The sequence below is a fragment of the Dromiciops gliroides genome, chromosome 4 (assembly GCF_019393635.1).
Source record: "Dromiciops gliroides isolate mDroGli1 chromosome 4, mDroGli1.pri, whole genome shotgun sequence".
NCBI classification, from domain to species: domain Eukaryota; kingdom Metazoa; phylum Chordata; class Mammalia; order Microbiotheria; family Microbiotheriidae; genus Dromiciops; species Dromiciops gliroides.
In genome coordinates, this window is record NC_057864.1 from 117168382 (window position 1) to 117188388 (window position 20007).

Below are 20007 nucleotides of genomic sequence, written 5' to 3' on the forward strand. Positions count from 1 at the left end.
CCCTTATTGTGAAATAAACTCTTTTGACAGGAGCATCTTGTCTGAGTGCTACACACTGCCATCAGAATCAAAACAAACACCATGTTTGCTGTCTCTTGCTACCGTGCTTGCAGTTGAAGTGACTGAATGAGGTATCCCACGCAAAATCGTGCATTAAAGCACAGTATGAGAGAAGAGGGGGCGCTGGAGAAGACCTTAACATCCATAATTACAGACTGTGCCTATGTATGCCATGGCAATAGAGCAGTTCCAAACAAATGCTTCATAACTCTTTTCCAGGCAATAATCACAGAATAACAGATCTGGAAAGGTTAGATAAAATCTTGATCAAACTTTTTATTTTACAGATAGGGAAACTGAGGCCTTAAAAACAGAAGTGATTGGCCCTGAGTCACATAGTATACAATAGAAGAAACAGGATATGAACCCAGATTTGTCTGACTCCAAGGCCAATTCACTTTCTGCTGCACTAGGCTACATAACTCAACATGCCATGATTTGTTTATAAAGTGGTATGAATGGAATGACAGCTACCTTGGGCTTTCTGCTGATTCTACCAGTCTATCAAAAAACCTTCCCAATCAACTTGACTGAATCAGAGCAGTTCACAGAACCCTTCTGCTTCTCTGCTTGTAGAGATGGTCCCAGTCAATTGGACAGTCAACAAATAAAGACTCCTAAACTGTACTTTGGTTATTCGTTCCCTAAATTATAATTTGTTTTGAAAAAAATGTGGCTCCAAGGGTAAACCTGTGAAAACTTGCTCTATGAATATTGTGCTTTTTATTGCATAAGCAAGGAAAAGGATTATGCATCCTCCAAAAGGGCTTTGAAATAAATGGACTTAATTACAGTGACCTGAAATTAATTAATAGCAACATCATAAGTCAATAGTAGCAAATAATTAAAATCACCAAACTACAAGGCAAAAGAGAAAGCAAACAAGAAAAACAAAAAAAGATGAAGAAATTTATAATTTATTGTTTGTCTCAATTATATATTTATAGCATCATAGATTTAGAGCTAGAATTGATCTCTAAAATTAGCAAGTTTAGCTCCCTTTTTATAGATGGGGAAACTGAGGCACAGAGGTGGCAAGTGACTTGCCTAGATTCATATAGTCAGTGTCTAAGGAAGGATTTGAGTCTTTCTGTTTGTCTCCTACAATACACAGCTTCTAACATATGGAAACTAATTAACTAAAATTCATAAGCAACATTTATAATTGCATGACCTTTTAAGACTTATTGACTACACTGATAAATATGATGCCGTTACAGAGAGAAGAGAGAAAAGGATCATGCCCTCACAAAACAGGTGATCCAATCTGAAGGTAAGCAAACAAAACTCTCCTTCATTATGGTCTATATACTTTGTTCTGACTTTAAGTGAGATACTTTAATTATGTCTTTTCTATCTGAAATTATTATGCTTCTTAAGGATGTCAGAAATTAGGGCAGCAGCTATGTATGCAAATACCATATCTCCGAAAGAAAAACTGTCAAGTCATTGTTTTATTACTTTTAGATAGCTTTACAAAGAAATTGGTTTAAATTCATGGTTACTGGGATTTACTAGGTATAAATTGTTCTAAAAATAATTGGACCAAAAAATGAAATAAAGAATTAAAGTAATTGTGGCTAAACCAACCCTCCCCAAATACTTTTGCCTCAATTGTTTGGTTATTTCAGACAAAATTATCTTTAAGCTGCAATTGTTGGGCTAATAACCCCAATTTTCATTTTATTTGCATGTGGAGAAGCAGCCAGCATTGTACATTATAATTATATTTGTTAATAGTTTACCAAGAAATAAAAATAGGAATTGCAATATAATGAGACTGACTTTTTTCAATAAGAAAATTACATTTATGATTATTTGAGTTCTCAATATTACTTAAGCTGTGTATATATTAGACATATTTCCCAAATACACTGGATTGCTGTGGCCACAAAGTTGTGCTTTGTTTTATCCCAGTTCTTTAATTTTCATATATGTGGTATTCTAGTGGATATTAAAGCTAAATAGTCTTCATGTACTGATAGGCTTTGTTGGGTAAAAATCCTTTTGAATGAAGAAAGGGTACTATAAAAGCTTGGAGCAAACAAAAAGCATTAAAGTAAACCTTTTTTTTGAACTCTAGAGAGGTTCACTTTTAACACATTTTTGTTTTGTGCTGTGTATAGTTGTTAGCTTCTGGTCATGGAAAATTGTTGGCTTGCCATCGTATCGAGCCACTAAAGTAATACATACAAACACATACATATGCACAGCCCTCATAAATTCCTTGTGTATATTTAAACTTCAGTAACCTGGGTTATAAGTAAGGAAAAATGTGCCATTTAAAGTATATATTTATAGTGCACTGGGCATGGCGTCAGGAAAACTGGAATTGAAACTGGGTCTCAGACATATTTTAGCTATGAGATCTTGGACAAGTCACTTCAAATCTGTTTGCTTCAGTCTCTTCAATTATAAAATGAGGACAATAATAGCACCTCACTCACAGGGTTCTTATGGGGATAAAATGAAAAAATGTTTATAAAGCACTTAGCACAGAGCCTGGTACATAGTAGGAAATTAATTAATGATTGTTCCTTTCCACTAAATCAAGTTAAGTACTGAACAACTATACTACACTATTGTACCCAGTACATTAAGGTTTCAATCTGACAAAGTGAAAATGGCTTACAGTGTACATGAGTGGGGTAAGGTTGGTTTTCTAGCTAGCTAGATTGAAGTCCAAACAAGTTGTAAGAAGAAAAGTCTGTTAATATGTGGGTAATAATAGAAAGAATACAAGCAACAATAAAATAGAGGAACTGTGATTTTCTGTCCCACTATTATTGACTATGTGAGTGACCACTGGGAGATTACTTAACCTCTGTGGGCCTCAGTTTCCTCATCTATAAAATGATGGACTAGATTTTCTCTAAAGTCCCTTCCAGGGCACAGCTAGGTGGCACAGTGGATAAAGCACTGGGCCTGGATTCAGGAGGATTTGAGTTCAAATTAGGCCTCAGACACTTGACACTTACTAGCTGTGTGACCCCGGGGAAGTCACTTAACATTCATTGCCCTGAAATGATGATCATGATCATGACCATGATGTCCCGTTTAGCTCTAAATCTTATGATTATTTCTCCATCAAAAACAACTGGAGGGAAGTGAGATGAATGAATGTTTAGAGTGAGCCACAGTTTTGAGGATTTAGTTTTATAATCCATTGATGTCATTCAATATTTTCTGAAGCATGAAGCAATATATTAGTCAGATAAAATGCAGAATATTTTGTTTATATATAGTACATAACTATAGAGAATGACAAAGCACGCAATCCTACCTCTCTAAAGTATCTGAAAGAAAAGGGAAAACACTTTTGCAAGTTACTAATTTTTGTGTAATTCTATGGGAAATACAGTTTCAACCATTAAAAAAAAAACTAATGATGAAACTCAGTTATTTTGCTAAAAAGTTCACATACTAAAATTGCTTATTTCTTTCTTATGTTAATTGCAATTCCATTTATTTAGAATTGATACTGTTCACACTGGGATTATTCTAACAAAATTTAAATAATAAAGGAAACAATAGAGTTATAAACCACAAAGGAAAATTATCCCAAATGGGATAAAAGGAATTCTCTTTCAAAACAAACACAGAACCAACTATCAAAGCTCCTTTTCTTATTTATTTAGCATAATACAAGGAAATTATTGTGTTTACCAACTTAAAAAAGTTAGTAATGGTAAAAATAGATGGGACAGATAGAATAGGTTGCATTGTCTTTTCCTTACATCTTTTAAAATTACTTACCATGTATATTAACTAAACAGATACTACATATGAATAGCTGTTGAAACAGAGAAGTCTGTTATAGTTTCCAAAAACTAAGTAAGAAGTATTCAAAATGTAAGACTAGAAAAATTAGCTTCTTCACGTATAAAAAATACACAGATACATTCTAAGAGGAAAAGTATCAATTGAAACAGAGTAAAATGAATGAAATTTTATTTAATGTTTGGTGCAAGGAAATATATAATGCATTACACATTTCAATGAAATGTATATTTGCTTAAAATATATTCACTGAGGTATACATTAAAGAATACACTATCAGAGATTTATACCTTGTTTAAAATTGGTTAAATTTTGTTTGCCACACCATTGTAATTATAGAACAGAAAAACGTGCACTAAAGATAGTTGCATTGTTGTCATCAATCAATAATACACGTTAAATAAAAGATTAGCAACAAAAATAGCTGCTTATGTAATATTGTTTTACTACTGGGATTGTTATCTAGCATTATTTAGAGTACTCAGAGATGCAAAATTTTCAAAGCAGGATTTTTACTGTAATAGATATAAAAATCTTTCAGAAATCAAATGAAGATGGGGACTTTAACTTCCTGGCAGAATTTAGTGGAGTTGTTCTAAATAAAGATGTGGCTGTTCAATGCCTGTGATTAAAGATGAATCGCTGGCTTGGGAAAAGAGATTGCATACTGAGTAAAAGGATGAATAAAGTACCAAGGAGATCAACTTATGCACTCAATTGTATTCCAAATCAGGATAGAGCTTGAAATTTGGTAAATCAGTGTGTGGGGGGGACGTCTGAGAAACCAATTCTAGGATTTTCCCCTTAACAGTACGTTGTGGCAACTTATCCTTTAAAGCTCACATCATTCCCAAACATTGCTGTAATTATATGTGTAACAATCCCATGTGTTCAGGGCATGGCTATATTGATTTTTTCAAAGGAGGGAAATGATTCTAAAGCCCTAATAACAATTTAATGTTTTAATTCTTAAAAAGTTGTAGAAGTTTCTGGGGAGTGTGTGTGTGTGTGTGTGTGTGTGTGTGTGAGTGAGAGAGAGAGAGAGAGAGAGAGAGAGAGAGAGTTAGTTTTCAAATAGTGAAAAGTTGACTAAAAGCCCTTCATGCTTTTAAATATTAATATCCATCACAAAATAATTTCAGTTATTAAACTTTTAATGATAATAAAGTCTACAATTCTGCTCTATGGAAAGATAATGCCTTAGCCACATTGAAAGCAATTCATCTTGGGAAGAACATGGGAAGATAAAAATAAAAAACAAAAATTAAAACTCAAAACCAGTTTTCAAGGAGATATTTATGTTTTATTTTACATAATGAAGAGAGTGAATCTTCATTATGGTTAATACTTTTCTTATAAGATTACCTTCCAAATACACTGCACAACCTAACTCCTAACCAAGCTGAGTGGGGGCAGGGCAGATTTGTGTCTCAGGCTGGCTGCAGAATAAGACCCTGGATGGGTGGAGAAAATGATGTGATTGTCTGAGGGCTAGAATTGGTGTGAGGGCTTTGTAGAGGAGAGGCATTCTTCATTTCTCAGGAATGTTTCTCTTCTCTAGAACTCTAGCACCATCTCCACCCTTCCTATAGTCACAGAAGATCTCAAATAAGCATTCTCTTCAACAATCTGGACAAAGGATCTACTCACAGTTAGCAGCACAGATCCACGATGCTCCCACCAAGTCTGAATGGGTTACAACTCTATATGCATTTTCTACATGCATTTAAAAAAAATCTATTGTCTTCTCTTCAGAATGTGAGTTCCTTGAGACTAAAGACAGTGTTTTTTCTTTTCTTTGCATCTTCAGGGCTTAGCACAATGGCTTTCACACAGAGAGTGCTTAATAAATGCTTGTTGACTAACTGACTGATTCAAATCATTAAGAGGTTTGATCTCCTAGTGCCAATGAACATAGCAAACATATCTTAAAACAAATCTAAAGGGGGAAATTTAAGAGAAAAAATTAAGATCACCCACAAAAATATTAATTAAAATATTAATAAATATTAAGTATGAATAGTTATGAAGATGTGTTATAAAAGCAAAATGACTTTTGCCATTCTGATAATTGCTAATGGTTGGTAAGAAGGGATTAGCATTTAAATTTTCACATTTCTTCTTTTCAGATAGGACAAACTGATGTCAACATAATCCTAAATCCTGCACATATGGCACTCTATCATACTGATATGATAGCTTATTTTTATACACTAGATCAACTCTCTGGATTTATAAATCAGGATACCTTCTTGTTTGGATAATTATGTTTTATCAAGTATATCCCTTCAATTGGGTTTATTCCTTTTATTAAGACCTTCCCCTTTTTACATTATTAATTATATTTTTTCTTTATTTTTTTGTCTGCTTTTGGTGGGGCAATGAGGGTTAAGTGACTTGTCCAAGGTCACATAGCTGGTAAGTGTCAAGTTTCTGAGGCCGCATTTGAACTCAGGTCCTCCTGAATCCAGGGCCAGTGCTTTATCCACTGTGCCACCTAGCTGACCCCTCTTTATATTTTCTATATAGGGTAGGTTAAACTTTAAGCTTACTAACTTTTCTTCATTTCAGTGTGTATGTCTTATTCCTTCCTTCACAGCTACTGCAACCTAACCTATCTATTTTTTTGTGACAAGACAGAAGGATGATCTACCAAATCCTTTGTAACTCCTGAATGGCAAGTTATATAATATGTCACATTTTGCCTTATGGGGTGGTAGTGACCATAATGAAGCATTACCATTTACCATGACATTCAGTGCCATTCACCAAGGATCACACTCTCACGAGATAAATTAAAATACTTACCATTGGCCCCAAAGCACAACCTTGGGCTGTGCATGCCTGGACTCTGAAAGAATGCAAACTCCAAGGAGCAAATCCATGAGCATAATAGCTGAGGTGTGATGAATTCTGCATTAGTACACCATCTATGTACAGTCCATAACTTGTTAAAATACCTAGGGAAGCAATAAGCTGCCATTAGCATGACTTCCATAGTTTAGATAGGTATGTCAGAGGAATATAGCTTATGTTGAAGGGGGTTAGAGTTGTAGAGGAGCAATGAATCATTGACCTGTAGAATGTCCCAGCTAGAAGAGATGATAGAAATCATTTATCCCAACCTCCAAATTTGACAAAGAAGGAATCTTGGTTCTAGGGATTCATGCAATATGACATCATGAGTTACAACTCCTTGTTCAAAGTCCAGAACTCTTCTTTACTTTCACTAGTCTTCTTATTTCAATGTAGCTATCACCATAATTAAATGTTCAAAAGTAAGTAGATTAGATTAAATGTATTTTTATACAATTTCTTTGAGTTACCACTAATTTTATACCACTTCTTTCTATTCTGGTGTTTCTTTGAGGCAAAGGTGATTCTGGGGTCATGAGGTCTGGCTGTTGAACCACAAGCTGTGACAAGTACAAACTAGAAAAACTTCAAATATGGGTACAGCAAAGGACAAAAATAATTGATGATGATGATGATAACTAGCATTTATATTGTCTTTGCTATGTGCTAGGCACTGTACTAAGCACTTAATGAATATTATCTCATTTGATCCTCACAGCAACGCTGCAAGGTAGGTATTATTATTATCAGTGTTTTATAGTTGAGAAAACTGAGCCAGACAGAGATTAAGTGACTTGCCCAGATAGTAAGTATCTGAGGCCAAATCTGACCTCAAAAAACAATGCAACTATAAAAAATACAAAAGTATCCTTGATCTTAAGTATTTCCCTTTTACTTCATCAATGATCATGATAGAGTTCTTGAGATGATAACAGAGAAGATTAAGAAAGATATTACTTTAAAATAATCTATAAATGGTAAGTTGACTAGTGGTACTCTAAATGTAAAGTCTTTTTCCAATGACCAATGAGTTGTCATACTACTAAAGGGGCTGAACAATATCAATATTGATTGTTTCCTACAAATAAAAAAAATGAATGAAAAAAGGCCAAAATTGTATATCCTATTCAAAAGTCTTAAGAATGTATGTCTGGGGGGGGCGGAGCCAAGATGGCGGAGAAGAAGCAGCAAGCTGCCTGAGCTCTCCTTCTGTTCCCTCAAAACGAACATTAAATCAAGCCTCTGGACGGATTCTGAAACTACAGAACCTGCAAAGAGACAAAGAGACACAGTCCTCCAACCAGAGATAATTTAGAAGACTTCAGGAAAAGGTCGGTCTGACTCGGGCAAAAGGGAGGCCCAGCGCAGAGCAGCAACCCAGCACCGAGGGGGTCGGGGCAAGTCAGCAGGAGCTGCGGGCCACAGCCGAACAACTGAGGCTCCCGGAACCTGGTTCAAAAATCTGGTGGCCAAGAAGGACAGTGGAAAAACCTACCTGCACCGGCCGGGAGCGAGACGAACGGGTCAGGCGGGATCAGACACCGGGGTCTGGCACCTGGCTGGCCGAGTGCAATCAGACAGGAAGTGCAGGGCGGGGGATCTCCACACACCATAAAGGCCTCAGAGTAAAAGCCCGGTCACACAGCACCTATACCCCTGCACAAGAAGCCCAAAACAGGGACCCTGGTGCCCCCAGAGCAGACCTCAACTTAAAGAATAAATAAATAAGCTGCAATAATGAGTAAGAAGCAAAAAAGAGCCCTCTCCATTGAGAGCTTCTGTATCAATAGGGAAGAAGCCAACACAAACTCAGATGAGGACAATAGCCTCAAATTGTCTACATCTGAAGCCTCACAAGGGAAGGTGAATTGGTCACAAGAACAAAAAGCCTTCCTGGAAGAGCTCAAAAAGGATTTTAAAAATCAATTGCAAGAGGTAGAAGAAAAAATGGGGAGAGAAATGAAAGCAAAACAAGAAAACTATGAAAAAAGAATCAGCAGCTTGGAAAAGGAAGCTGAAGAAAACAAAGCCTTAAAAAATTCATTTGGCCAAATGGAAAAAAAGCTGCATAATCTCACTGAAGAAAACAATACCTTAAAAATTAAAGTGGGACAGTTGGAAGATAAGGAATCCATGAGACACCAGGAATCAGTCAAGCAGAATAAAAAAAATGAAAAAATAGAAGAAAATATGAAATACCTCATTGGAAGGACAACTGATCTGGAAAACAGATTGAGGAGAGACAATTTGAGAATCATTGGACTACCTGAAAGCCATGACCAGAAAAAGAATCTAGATACCATATTCCAGGAAATTATTAAGGAGAACTGCCCTGATATCATAGAATCAGAGGATAAAATCATCATTGAAAGAATCCACCAATCACCTCCTGAAAGAGACCCCAAAAGGAAAACTCCAAGGAATATTGTAGCCAAATTCCAGAATTATCAGGTGAAGGAGAAAATACTCCAAGCAACCAGAAAGAAGCAATTTAAATATCATGGAGCCACAGTCAGGATTGCTCAGGACCTGGCAGCTTCAACATTAAAGGACTGCAAGGCTTAGAATATGATATTCTGGAAGGCAAAGGAGCTTGGATTGCAGCCAAGATTCTATTATCCAGCAAAAATGTGCATTTTCTTTCAGGGGAAAATATGGACATCTAATGACATTGGGGACTTTCAATCTTTCCTGGTGAAAAGACCAGAACTGAATAGAAAATTTGATCTCAACATACAAGACTCAAGAGAAGTTTAAAAAGGTAAACAGAGGGGAAAAAAAAAGTTACCCCATTAGGTTAAACTGTTTATATCCCTACACAGGAAGATAATACTCATAACTCTTAAGAACTGTAAATGTATTTGGGCAGAGAGAAGGACTTTATATAGAGGGTATAAATATAAATTGTCTTTGATGTGATGATACAAAAGAATTAAGGGGTTAAAAAGGGAGTCTATGGGGAGGAGAGGAAAGGGGAGGTGGAATGGGATGAATTATATCATATGAAGAGGTGGAAAAAAACCTATTACAATAGAGGGAAAGAAAGGAGGGGGGAACATTGTTTCAACCCTATTCTCATTAGATTTGACTCAAAGAGGGAATAACATATACATTCATTGGGATAAAGAAACAACTCATTCTTTAGGGAAACAAAAGGGGAAGGGAAAGGGGGGATTGATAGAAGGGAGGACAAAAGCAAGGGAGAAAAGGGTAAAGAAAAGAGAGGGGGGTGATAAAAAGGGAGGGCAGATCGGGGGAGGCAGGGGAAGAGATAAGGAAGGAAATTACATCTTACTTAAAGGTACTATAGATAATGAAGTAATATCAATATTAAATATGTATGGGCCAAGTGGTATAGCAGCCAAGTTCTTAGAGGAGAAGTTAAATGAGTTACAAGAGGAATTAGACAGTAATACTATACTAGTGGGGGATCTGAATCTCCCCCTCTCAGAATTAGATAAATCTAGCCAAAAAATAAATAAGAAAGAAGTGAAAGAGGTGAATAGATTACTAGAAAAGTTAGACATGATAGATGTCTGGAGAAAACTGAATGGGGATAGAAAGGAATATACCTTTTTCTCAGCAGTACATGGCACATTTTCAAAAATTGACCATGTATTAGGGCACAAAAACATCATAGTCAAATGTAGAAAGGCAGAAATAGTAAATGCATCCTTCTCAGATCATGATGCAATAAAAATTACATGTAAGAAAGAGCCAGGGAAAAGTGGAATGAAAATCAATTGGAAACTAAATAATTTCATTCTAAAGAATGAATGGGCCAAACAAGAAATCATAGAAACAATCAATAACTTTATCCAAGAGAATGACAATAATGAGACAACATACCAATATCTATGGATGCAGCCAAAGCAGTGCTTAGGGGAAAATTTATAGCTCTAAATTCTTACATGAATAAGGAAGAGAAAGAGGAGATTAATGAATTGGGCATGCAACTTAAAAAGCTAGAAAAAGAACAAATTAGAAATCCCCAATTAGACACTAAATTAGAGATCCTGAAAATTAAAGGAGAAATTAATAAGATTGAAAGCAAAAAAACTATAGAATTAATCAATAAAACTAAGAGCTGGTTTTATGAAAAAACCAATAAAATAGATAAAATATTGGTTAATTTGATTAAAAAAAAGAAAGAAGAAAACCGAATTACCAGTATCAAAAATGAAAAGGGTGATGTTACCACCAATGAAGTGGAAATTAAAGCAATAATTAGGAAATATTTTGCCCAACTGTATGCCAATAAATTTGACAATCTAAATGAAATAGATGAATATTTACAAAAATACAAACTGCCCAGGTTAACTGAAGAGGAAATAAAATCCTTAAATAAACCCATATTAGAAAAAGAAATTGAACAAGCTATTAATGAACTCCCTAAGAAAAAATCCCCAGGGCCAGATGGGTTTACGGGTGAATTTTACCAAACATTTAAAGAACAATTAATTCCAATATTATACAAATTATTTGGAAAAATAGGTGAAGAAGGAGTTCTACCAAATTCGTTTTATGACACAAATATGGTGGTGATACCAAAACCAGGCAAAGCAAAAACAGAGAAAGAAAATTATAGACCAATTTCCCTAATGAATATTGATGCTAAAATCTTAAATAAGATATTAGCAAGGAGATTACAGCAAGTGATCACCAGGATAATACACTATGACCAGGTGGGATTTATACCAGGAATGCAGGGCTGGTTCAACATTAGGAAAACTATTAACATAATCAACCACATCAATAAGAAAACCAACCAAAATCATATGATTATCTCAATAGATGCAGAGAAAGCTTTTGACAAAGTACAACACCCATTCCTAATAAAAACACTAGAGAGTTTAGGAATAGCTGGAGCTTTCCTTAGAATAATAAACAGTATCTACCTAAAGCCATCAGCAAGTATTATATGCAATGGAGATAAATTAGAGACCTTCCCAATAAGATCAGGGGTGAAACAGGGATGTCCATTATCACCCCTATTATTTAATATTGTCCTAGAAATGTTAGCTTTAGCAATCAGAGAAGAGAAAGGAATTAAAGGAATTAGAATAGGCAAGGAGGAAACAAAACTATCACGCTTTGCAGATGATATGATGGTATACTTAAGGAATCCTCGAGAATCAAGTCAAAAATTACTTGAAACAATTAACAATTTTAGCAAAGTAGCAGGATATAAAATAAATCCACATAAATCATCAGCATTTCTATACATGACCAACAAAGTCCAGCAGCAAGAGATAGAAAGAGAAATTCCATTTAAAGTAACGGTAGATAATATAAAATACTTGGGAGTCTACTTGCCAAGACAAACCCAGGAACTCTATGAACACAACTACCAAACACTCTTCACACAAATCAAATCAGATCTAAATAATTGGAAAGATATCAATTGCTCATGGATAGGCAGAGCTAATATAGTAAAAATGACAATACTGCCTAAATTAATTTACTTGTTCAGTGCCATACCAATCAGACTACCTAAAAATTATTTTATACAGCTAGAAAAAATAATAACAAAATTCATCTGGAAAAACAAAAAATCAAGAATATCCAGGGAAATAATGAAAAAAAATTCACAGGAAGGTGGGTTAGCGGTACCAAACCTGGAGCTTTACTATAAAGCGGCAGTCATCAAAACTATCTGGTACTGGCTAAAAAATAGAGTGGTAGATCAATGGAATAGGCTAGGCTCAGGAAATGCAGTAGTAAATGACACTAGTAATGTAGTGTTTAATAAACCCAAAGACTCCAGCTTCTGGGATAGGAACTCAGTATTTGACAAAAACTGCTAGGAAAACTGGAAGATAGTATGGCAGAAATTAGGCATAGACCAACATCTTACACCTTATACTAAAATAAGGTCAAAATGGATACATGACTTAGACATAAGAGGTGATACCATAGGTAAATTAGGAGAGAAAGGAATAGTGTACCTATCAGATCTTTGGAAAGGATAACAGTTTTTGACCAAACAAGAGATAGAGTATATTATAAAATGCAAAATGGATGATTTTGATTATATTAAATTAAAAAATTTTTGTACAAACAGAAGCTATGCATCCAAAATTGGACGGGAGACAGAAAACTGGGAAACAATTTTTGAGGCCAGTGCTTCTGATAAAGGCCTCATCTCTAAAATATATAGGGAATTAAATCAAATTTATAAGAATCCAAGTCATTCCCCAATTGAGAAATGGTCAAGGGATATGAACAGGCAGTTTTCTGATGAAGAAACCAAAGCTATCTATTCCCATATGAAAAAATGCTCTAAATCTCTAATGATTAGAGAGATGCAAATTAAAACAACTCTGAGGTACCACCTGACACCTATCAGATTTGCTAAAATGACAAAAAAGGAAGATAATAAATGTTGGAGAGGCTGTGGGAAAATTGGAACACTAATGCATTGTTGGTGGAGCTGTGAGCTGATCCAGCCATTCTGGAGAGCAAATTGGAATTATGCCCAAAGGGCGATAAAGCTGTGCATACCCTTTGACCCAGCAATTCCACTTTTAGGTCTTTTGCCCAAAGAAATCATGGAAGGGGGAAAGGGACCCACATGTACAAAAATATTTATAGCTGCTCTTTACGTGGTGGCAAGGAAGTGGAAGTTGAGGGGGTGCCCATCAATTGGGGAATGGCTGGACAAGTTGTGGTATATGAATACAATGGAATACTATTGTGCTGTAAGAAATGATGAGCAGGAAGAGTTCAGAGAAACCTGGAGGGTCTTACGTGAGCTGATGATGAGTGAGATGAGCAGAACCAGAAGAACATTGTACACAGTATCATCAACATTGAGTGTTGACCTACTGTGATGGACTATATTCTTCTCACCAATTCAATGGTACAGAAGAGTTCCAGGGAACTCATGATAGAAGAGGATCTCCAAATCCAAGAAAGAAAAAGAAAGAAAGAACTGTGGAGTATAGATGCTGATTGAACCATATTATTTCTTTTGTTTTGGGTGCTGTTGTTTTTTTTTCTATTTTGAGGTTTTGCATCACTGCTCTGATTTTTTCTCTTGTAACAGGATTAATGCAGAAATAGGATTAATGTTATTATGTGTATATATATGTGTGTGTATATATCTATATGTATATGTATAGAGATATATAGATATAACCTATATCAGATTACCTGCTGTATAGGGGAGGGGGTAGGGAGGGGAGGGAGGGAGAAAAATCTGAAATTGTAAAGCTTGTATAAACAAAAGTTGAGAACTATCTTTACATGTAACGGAAAAAATAAAATACCTTATACATAAAAAAAAAGAATGTATGTCTGGGGGCAGCTAGATGGCACAGTGGACTGGCCCTGGAGTCAGGAGTACCTGAGTTCAAATCCAGCCTCAGACACTTAACACTTACTAGCTGTGTGACCCTAGGCAAGTCACTTAACCCCAATTGCCTCACTAAAAAAAAAATGTATATGTCATATTTTTCTTAAAAGGTCATTAGACATTGGAAATATTAAGCTATAAACATCATAGCCAAATATCAAACTGACTCATAAGAAATAGAAAGACTGGTTGCTGAAGTAAGAATAAATCTTCTACTGGTTGCCTGTGTGTAGTCAAACCATTGACTCCTTAATGCAAAGACTGAAAGACACCAAATCAGAATAAAAAGGAAAATGAGACAATATTGTATACAATTATGAGTTCCAATATGCCCTATTCCATCTACTGATATTAAAAATGAAACCCCCAAAACACTTTCCTTATAACCTCCACAAAGTGTTACTCTAGCATCAATCTGTAGCATGAAAGGGACCCTGAATTATTAAAGGCCCATCCAGGAGAGCACTAGTCTTAGAAAGATCTCTCATGAAAAAAGCTTTGTTATATAATTCCAGCAACTCATTACCAAGGAGTAAAATAAGAAGGTGGAGTTTCAGGACCAGGCTGGTCACTTTCTGATGAATTACTTTGCTATAGCAACCCATAAAACAAAGAATAATTTTAAATGGCCCTTAACCCTGCATGTTCCTTTTTTAAAAAAATCTCTGCAAATATGGTGTTAAAGTGGTAGAAAGGGGTCCAGAGGACATTAAAATTCATAGGTTTCAAACTGTCTATGGACTTTAACCTGTTAGTACTCAAAACATGAGTTCTTGGTTTAAGGACCAATTACTGTAAAAAGTAGAGCATATTAATCCTGACATTCAAGCAGTAAAAGAAACCAGAAGATAAAAGGAAATTGTTGCTAAATAGAAGAGTGACTATAGGTGGTTCTTCTTCTTCTTCTTCTTCTTCTTCTTCTTCTTCAAGCAATTGGGGTTAAGTGACTTGCCCAGGGTCACACAGCTAGTAAGTGTTAAGTGTCTAAGGCCAGATTTGAACTCAGGTACTCCTGACTCCAGGGCCGGTGCTCTATCCACTGCGCCACCTAGCTGCCCCATAGGTTCTTCTTAAAGATTCAAATAAAGAGGTAAGAAGAATTGGTTTTGTTATGAGAACCTTAGTAATTCAAAGAGCTGTATTTATAATGTGTTTGCAAAAACTCTATTATGAAAACAATATACCCCATGAACTCAAATCTATAACAATATGATACAAATGAAAATAAGGTAAATGAATTCTGTTAAAACATATAGGATCTTCAAATTACATCAAAATATAACTAACATTTCATAAAGTTTAATATTTATAATTCAAGAATGTCACCACATTTGAGCTTCACAAAAACTTTGTAAAGAAAAAAGTACAATTATTAATAGACATATTTTATATATAGGAGATGAGTCAAAAGTTAAATGACTTGACTAAGGTCAAACAACTAGTAAGTGTCAAAGGTGGTATTAAAATTCAGATCTCTCCTGACTGCATGTCAAACATTCTTTCTACTACTGTCTCTTCAACAGTCAGTGACTTCAGACAAAAGTCAGCAGATAGGAAGTTAAGTGACCTTATGAAAAGACACATAGGTCATATGTATCCTATTCTAATGCAAATTAAATAACTTGCTATTGATATGAGAAATTGCCATATTGATTATATATACTCAGCTCATTGACTTCCAATGATGAAAATAAAAACCAAAACTAAATTAGAAGAAGAAAAATGAAAAGAAATGTCAGATAATTGAGAAGACTCCAACCTGAACTATTCAACAAGCTAATGAAGCCAAATGGGAAATGGATAAAAGAAGAGATATCAACACAGACTTTCACTATTTCTATAGAAGTTTAACTTGTTTAATCAGTTGTCACTAGAAGGAGATCAAAAACAGTTAGAAACTACCTAGACAACAAATACTTGATGTTCCTGCCAAGATGGAGGTCAAGGGAAACACTAGTTTCGAATAAACATTCATAAAATCTTTTGAAGGAGGCAATTGAAAGATCATGACCATAACTAAAAGATTATGCTCATATGGAACAAAAGACAAAAAGTTAAAGAATGCTTGGCAAGAGACTCAAGCTAAATCATAACAAGAGTGTTAAATAACAAAATCAAAAGGACTACAAACGGATGAAAATCAGAAAAGATCTAAACATATTTCCATAACAAACTCTCTATCTCATTGACAGATGAGCATTTGTAATCTGACCACACAGTCCTTAATATGTTACAACAAGAAATAAAAATGGCACTAGCACTAAAGCAAAAATGTTCTGACCAGCTAGACTACACTGAGGAGGTAAGTGTCAGAAACAACAAATTCTTTGACTATTTCGAAACATTAATATTTGGAATAAGTCCAGTGCAGGGTACAAATAAAAGTAGATTCCCTATATATGGTAACATTTTCCAGATGGCCTTGTTCATGGGTAATACTATACTGATTAAGGTGTAAAAGACTGAAGAGCTTCCTAAAGGAGATACATTATTATTAGAGTTCAATCTAGTCACAATGTAAACCTGAGTGGAATAATCATATTCATAGATATCATGCTTTTTTAGACTTCATGGTCTTTGGAAACTCATTACTCTACAAGATGAAATAAACTCTGAAACACCCACTTCCATAGAGAATTTCTCCTTCTGACTGCAGGGTGCATCATGCAGCCTCTCCTCCCTCCATAGCCTTCACCCTTCACTTTTCAGCTTTCTTTTTTTTTAATCTGTTGTCTACTCCATTACATTGTGAGCTACTGGAGAGCAGAGACTGTCCTATCCCTTTCTTTGTATTCCCAGAGCTTAACACACTACCTTGCACATACTAGGCACTTAATAAACATTTACTGACTCTGATTCTGACATAGTTATATCCATATACCATATATGGATATGCATATGTTATACAGTTTTGGACTATTTTTATTCATAATTAGCTTAGTCTAGAATTAAATAGAAGAAGGATATCAGGTAAGATTTTCTCTGGCAAACTGCATAGCACTTTTAAGGATTCCAAACTTCACCCTAAAAGCAAAGCCGATATTTTTAAAGTCATTATTCCTGTGGAATACCAGTTTGAGTACAATTAAAGTTGCAGGTAATCCAAAGGGTCTGTGTTCAGGAGAAGCTACACACAAAATAAAGAATGTCATCAGAGAGATATATGCTCAGAAAAGGGGGTAGATTGGTCATCTATTCAGCGTTGGGGATAACTGCTTCTCCATTGGTATCCATTCAATGTTAACAACTGAAAAGAAAAACCTCAGTACACTGGGGGATAACCTGTGGCCATTACCCATGTTATATTGCTTGAGGCTGTGGTTGAAATATTTTGTAAATGTACTTCCCCTGTCTCCAAGTGGAATCACATAGGCTATATGAATATCTCTACTACTTTTTAACAAGGAAAGAGTTTCAGTCATTTCCTGTAGTATTCAGTACCAGGTTTCAACTATTAGGACTTAATATTTTTGTTCAGTTTTAAAATATGCTGCTTACTTATGATTCTGAGTACTTAATTGCTTCATTAAGAAGAGTCATCTTATATACTACCCAATTTCATATTAGAAGACTTCCTCATATAAATAGCATCTAAGTAATAGAGAAATGATTTTTTAAAAAAATTATCTAATACTCTTATAAAATTGAAAAATAGCTATAATTGTAAAATATTTTAACAACAAATATTGTCATTGTCCTATGAATTCCAAATTGATTAAGAAAAATTTATGAACATATACTGAAAAATAATTTTAATTAATATGCCCCTCTCAAGCCTAAGGACATTATATATGCCTTTGGCTGAATATATCATTGTGTTATATCAAATGGGCCAATCTGTTGTGAAGAAAAGAAACAAAAAGAACCCTACGTTTTCAAAATGTAAAGTGAATCTTCTGAAAACAATGGCTTATAACTTCCTTAAATATAGACTGATAAGAAGTCAGTAGGAGCAATTTCTTTTAGTTTCTGTCCATGTAATAAACCTAATCCATTATCCTAAACCTGTGGAGCAGTCAATATGGCAGAAAATGCAATATATTTGGAATTAGAATATGGGCAGGGTAGGTTATAATTATGTCACCTTAAGAAAATCAATTAACCTCTCTGGATCTCAGTTTCCTCCATTACACAATTAATAAGTTTGATATTGGGCATTCCAGACAAGAGAGAGATCCTGTATAAAGACAGAGGCAGTTGATATTTTCAAGGTTTTATAAAAAAATCAAGTGTTGTGGATAAAGCACCAGTCCTGGATTCAGGAGGACCTGAGTTCAAATCTGGCCTCAGTCACTTGACACTTACTAGCTGTGTGGCCCTGGGCAAGTCACTTAACCCTCATTGCCCCACCAAAAAAAAAAAAGTGTTACTTTAGCTAGAACATAGGGTAAATGAGTCAATTAATCGAACTGCATTTATTAAGCACCTATTATGTTCCATTCACAGAGCTGGGCAATGGGGGTGCAAGGACAAAAAAGAAAGAAAGAAAGAATTTGTGCTCTCATAGAGTTTATATTCCTGTCAAGAAAAGAAATATATATATATAAGCATATATAAAATACATGGTGTGTTATTTGACAGAGTACTAGAAACTGGAGGACAAGAAGGTCCTCTTAGAGAAGGTCAATAGTCAATAATTATGTGTCATGTATTATGCTTTCATATACAAATACAAAAAAAGAAACTGTCTACCCTCAAGGAGCTTACAGTCTAATGGGGGTAAGATAGCATACAAAAGAAACCTGGAAAAGGGATGGGGGAAGTAACAGGTAAGAGCTTGGAGAAATCAAAGAATTCAAAAGTGAGTGAGGCAGCTGGGGAAAGAGGAGATGTTTGTATTCAGGTGTCTCCTTAAATGGCAGTTGAAAAGTTCATGGCTCCACCCTTCAATAAGAGGGCTAGAGAGTAGTTGTAAGGTGTGAATACTAAGGCTGATTAAATTTTGCTGGATGATAAGATTTCCCAAAGATGAGGGAGATAAGTGTGCTGAGCTTTAAAGGAAACTAGGGATTTTGAGGCAAGGGAGAGGAAATATTTCAGGTCTGTGGGACATCTTGGAAGGCCATGTCTGAAGAAAAGACACAAGCCCACTATGATTGGAATAGTCATATAGAATAGGGCTTCTAAAACTTTTTCCATTTGTGACCCCTTTTTGTCCAAGAAATTTTTATGTGGCCTCAGATATATATATATATATATATATATATATATACATATATATATGTTTATAAAATAGTTATACATAACCTTTTACTGTTGCAATTTTTTTTACAATCCCCCCACATTCAGTTATATGACAGTACATGGGATCATGACATCATGACCCACAGTTTAAGAAGCAAGGATATAGACTGCCCTATACAGTACATAAAGGGGAGTAATATATAAGGATAGAAAGGTAGGCTGCAGCTCTGTTATGGGATTTAAATGCTAAATAGAGGAGTCTATATTTGACCCTAGAGTCAATAGGGAGATGCTAGGTTAATTGAAGAAGAGTGACAAGATCACACCTGTGTTTTAGGAAAAGTATTTGGCAGTTTTTAGAGGCTAGATTAAAGAGGAAAAAGCCTGGAAACAGTGATACCATTTAGAAGACAATTGCAAAAATCCAGGCAAAAGGAGGTGAGCGTATGAACTACAGTGAACCAATTGAACTTGGTGAACCTATTCAACTCTGTACTGTTCACTCTTTATCCCTAGCTGCCTCATCATATTTCTAATTATACCCATCCAACCCTAAACTTTGGATTACTCACACCATTCAAGGACTTGGCTCCTATTCAAGTGCTGATGAACAAAGGTGAAAAAAATCATGCAACCATTCTGTCCACTGCAAAATTTTTTACATAGTTTTAACTGGGCCCTCACTGCTGCTAGGCAATCCTATTATGCCTACTTAATCAACTCATTACCCTATGCTCCCAAACAGCTCTTCTAAACATTTTCATCCTTCC

The 20007-nt window shown here is 35.2% G+C and overlaps 1 protein-coding gene across 1 annotated transcript in view; it reads right to left on the reverse strand.

The window, feature by feature from the left end:
- Positions 1 to 20007, reverse strand: part of USH2A (usherin) — a 1082898-nt gene that overhangs the window by 440279 nt on the left and 622612 nt on the right. Inside the window, exon 35 of the mRNA XM_044004202.1 lies at positions 6649 to 6800. Within this exon, the coding sequence (XP_043860137.1) occupies positions 6649 to 6800 (152 nt within the window). The remainder of the gene's footprint in view (positions 1 to 6648; positions 6801 to 20007) is intronic.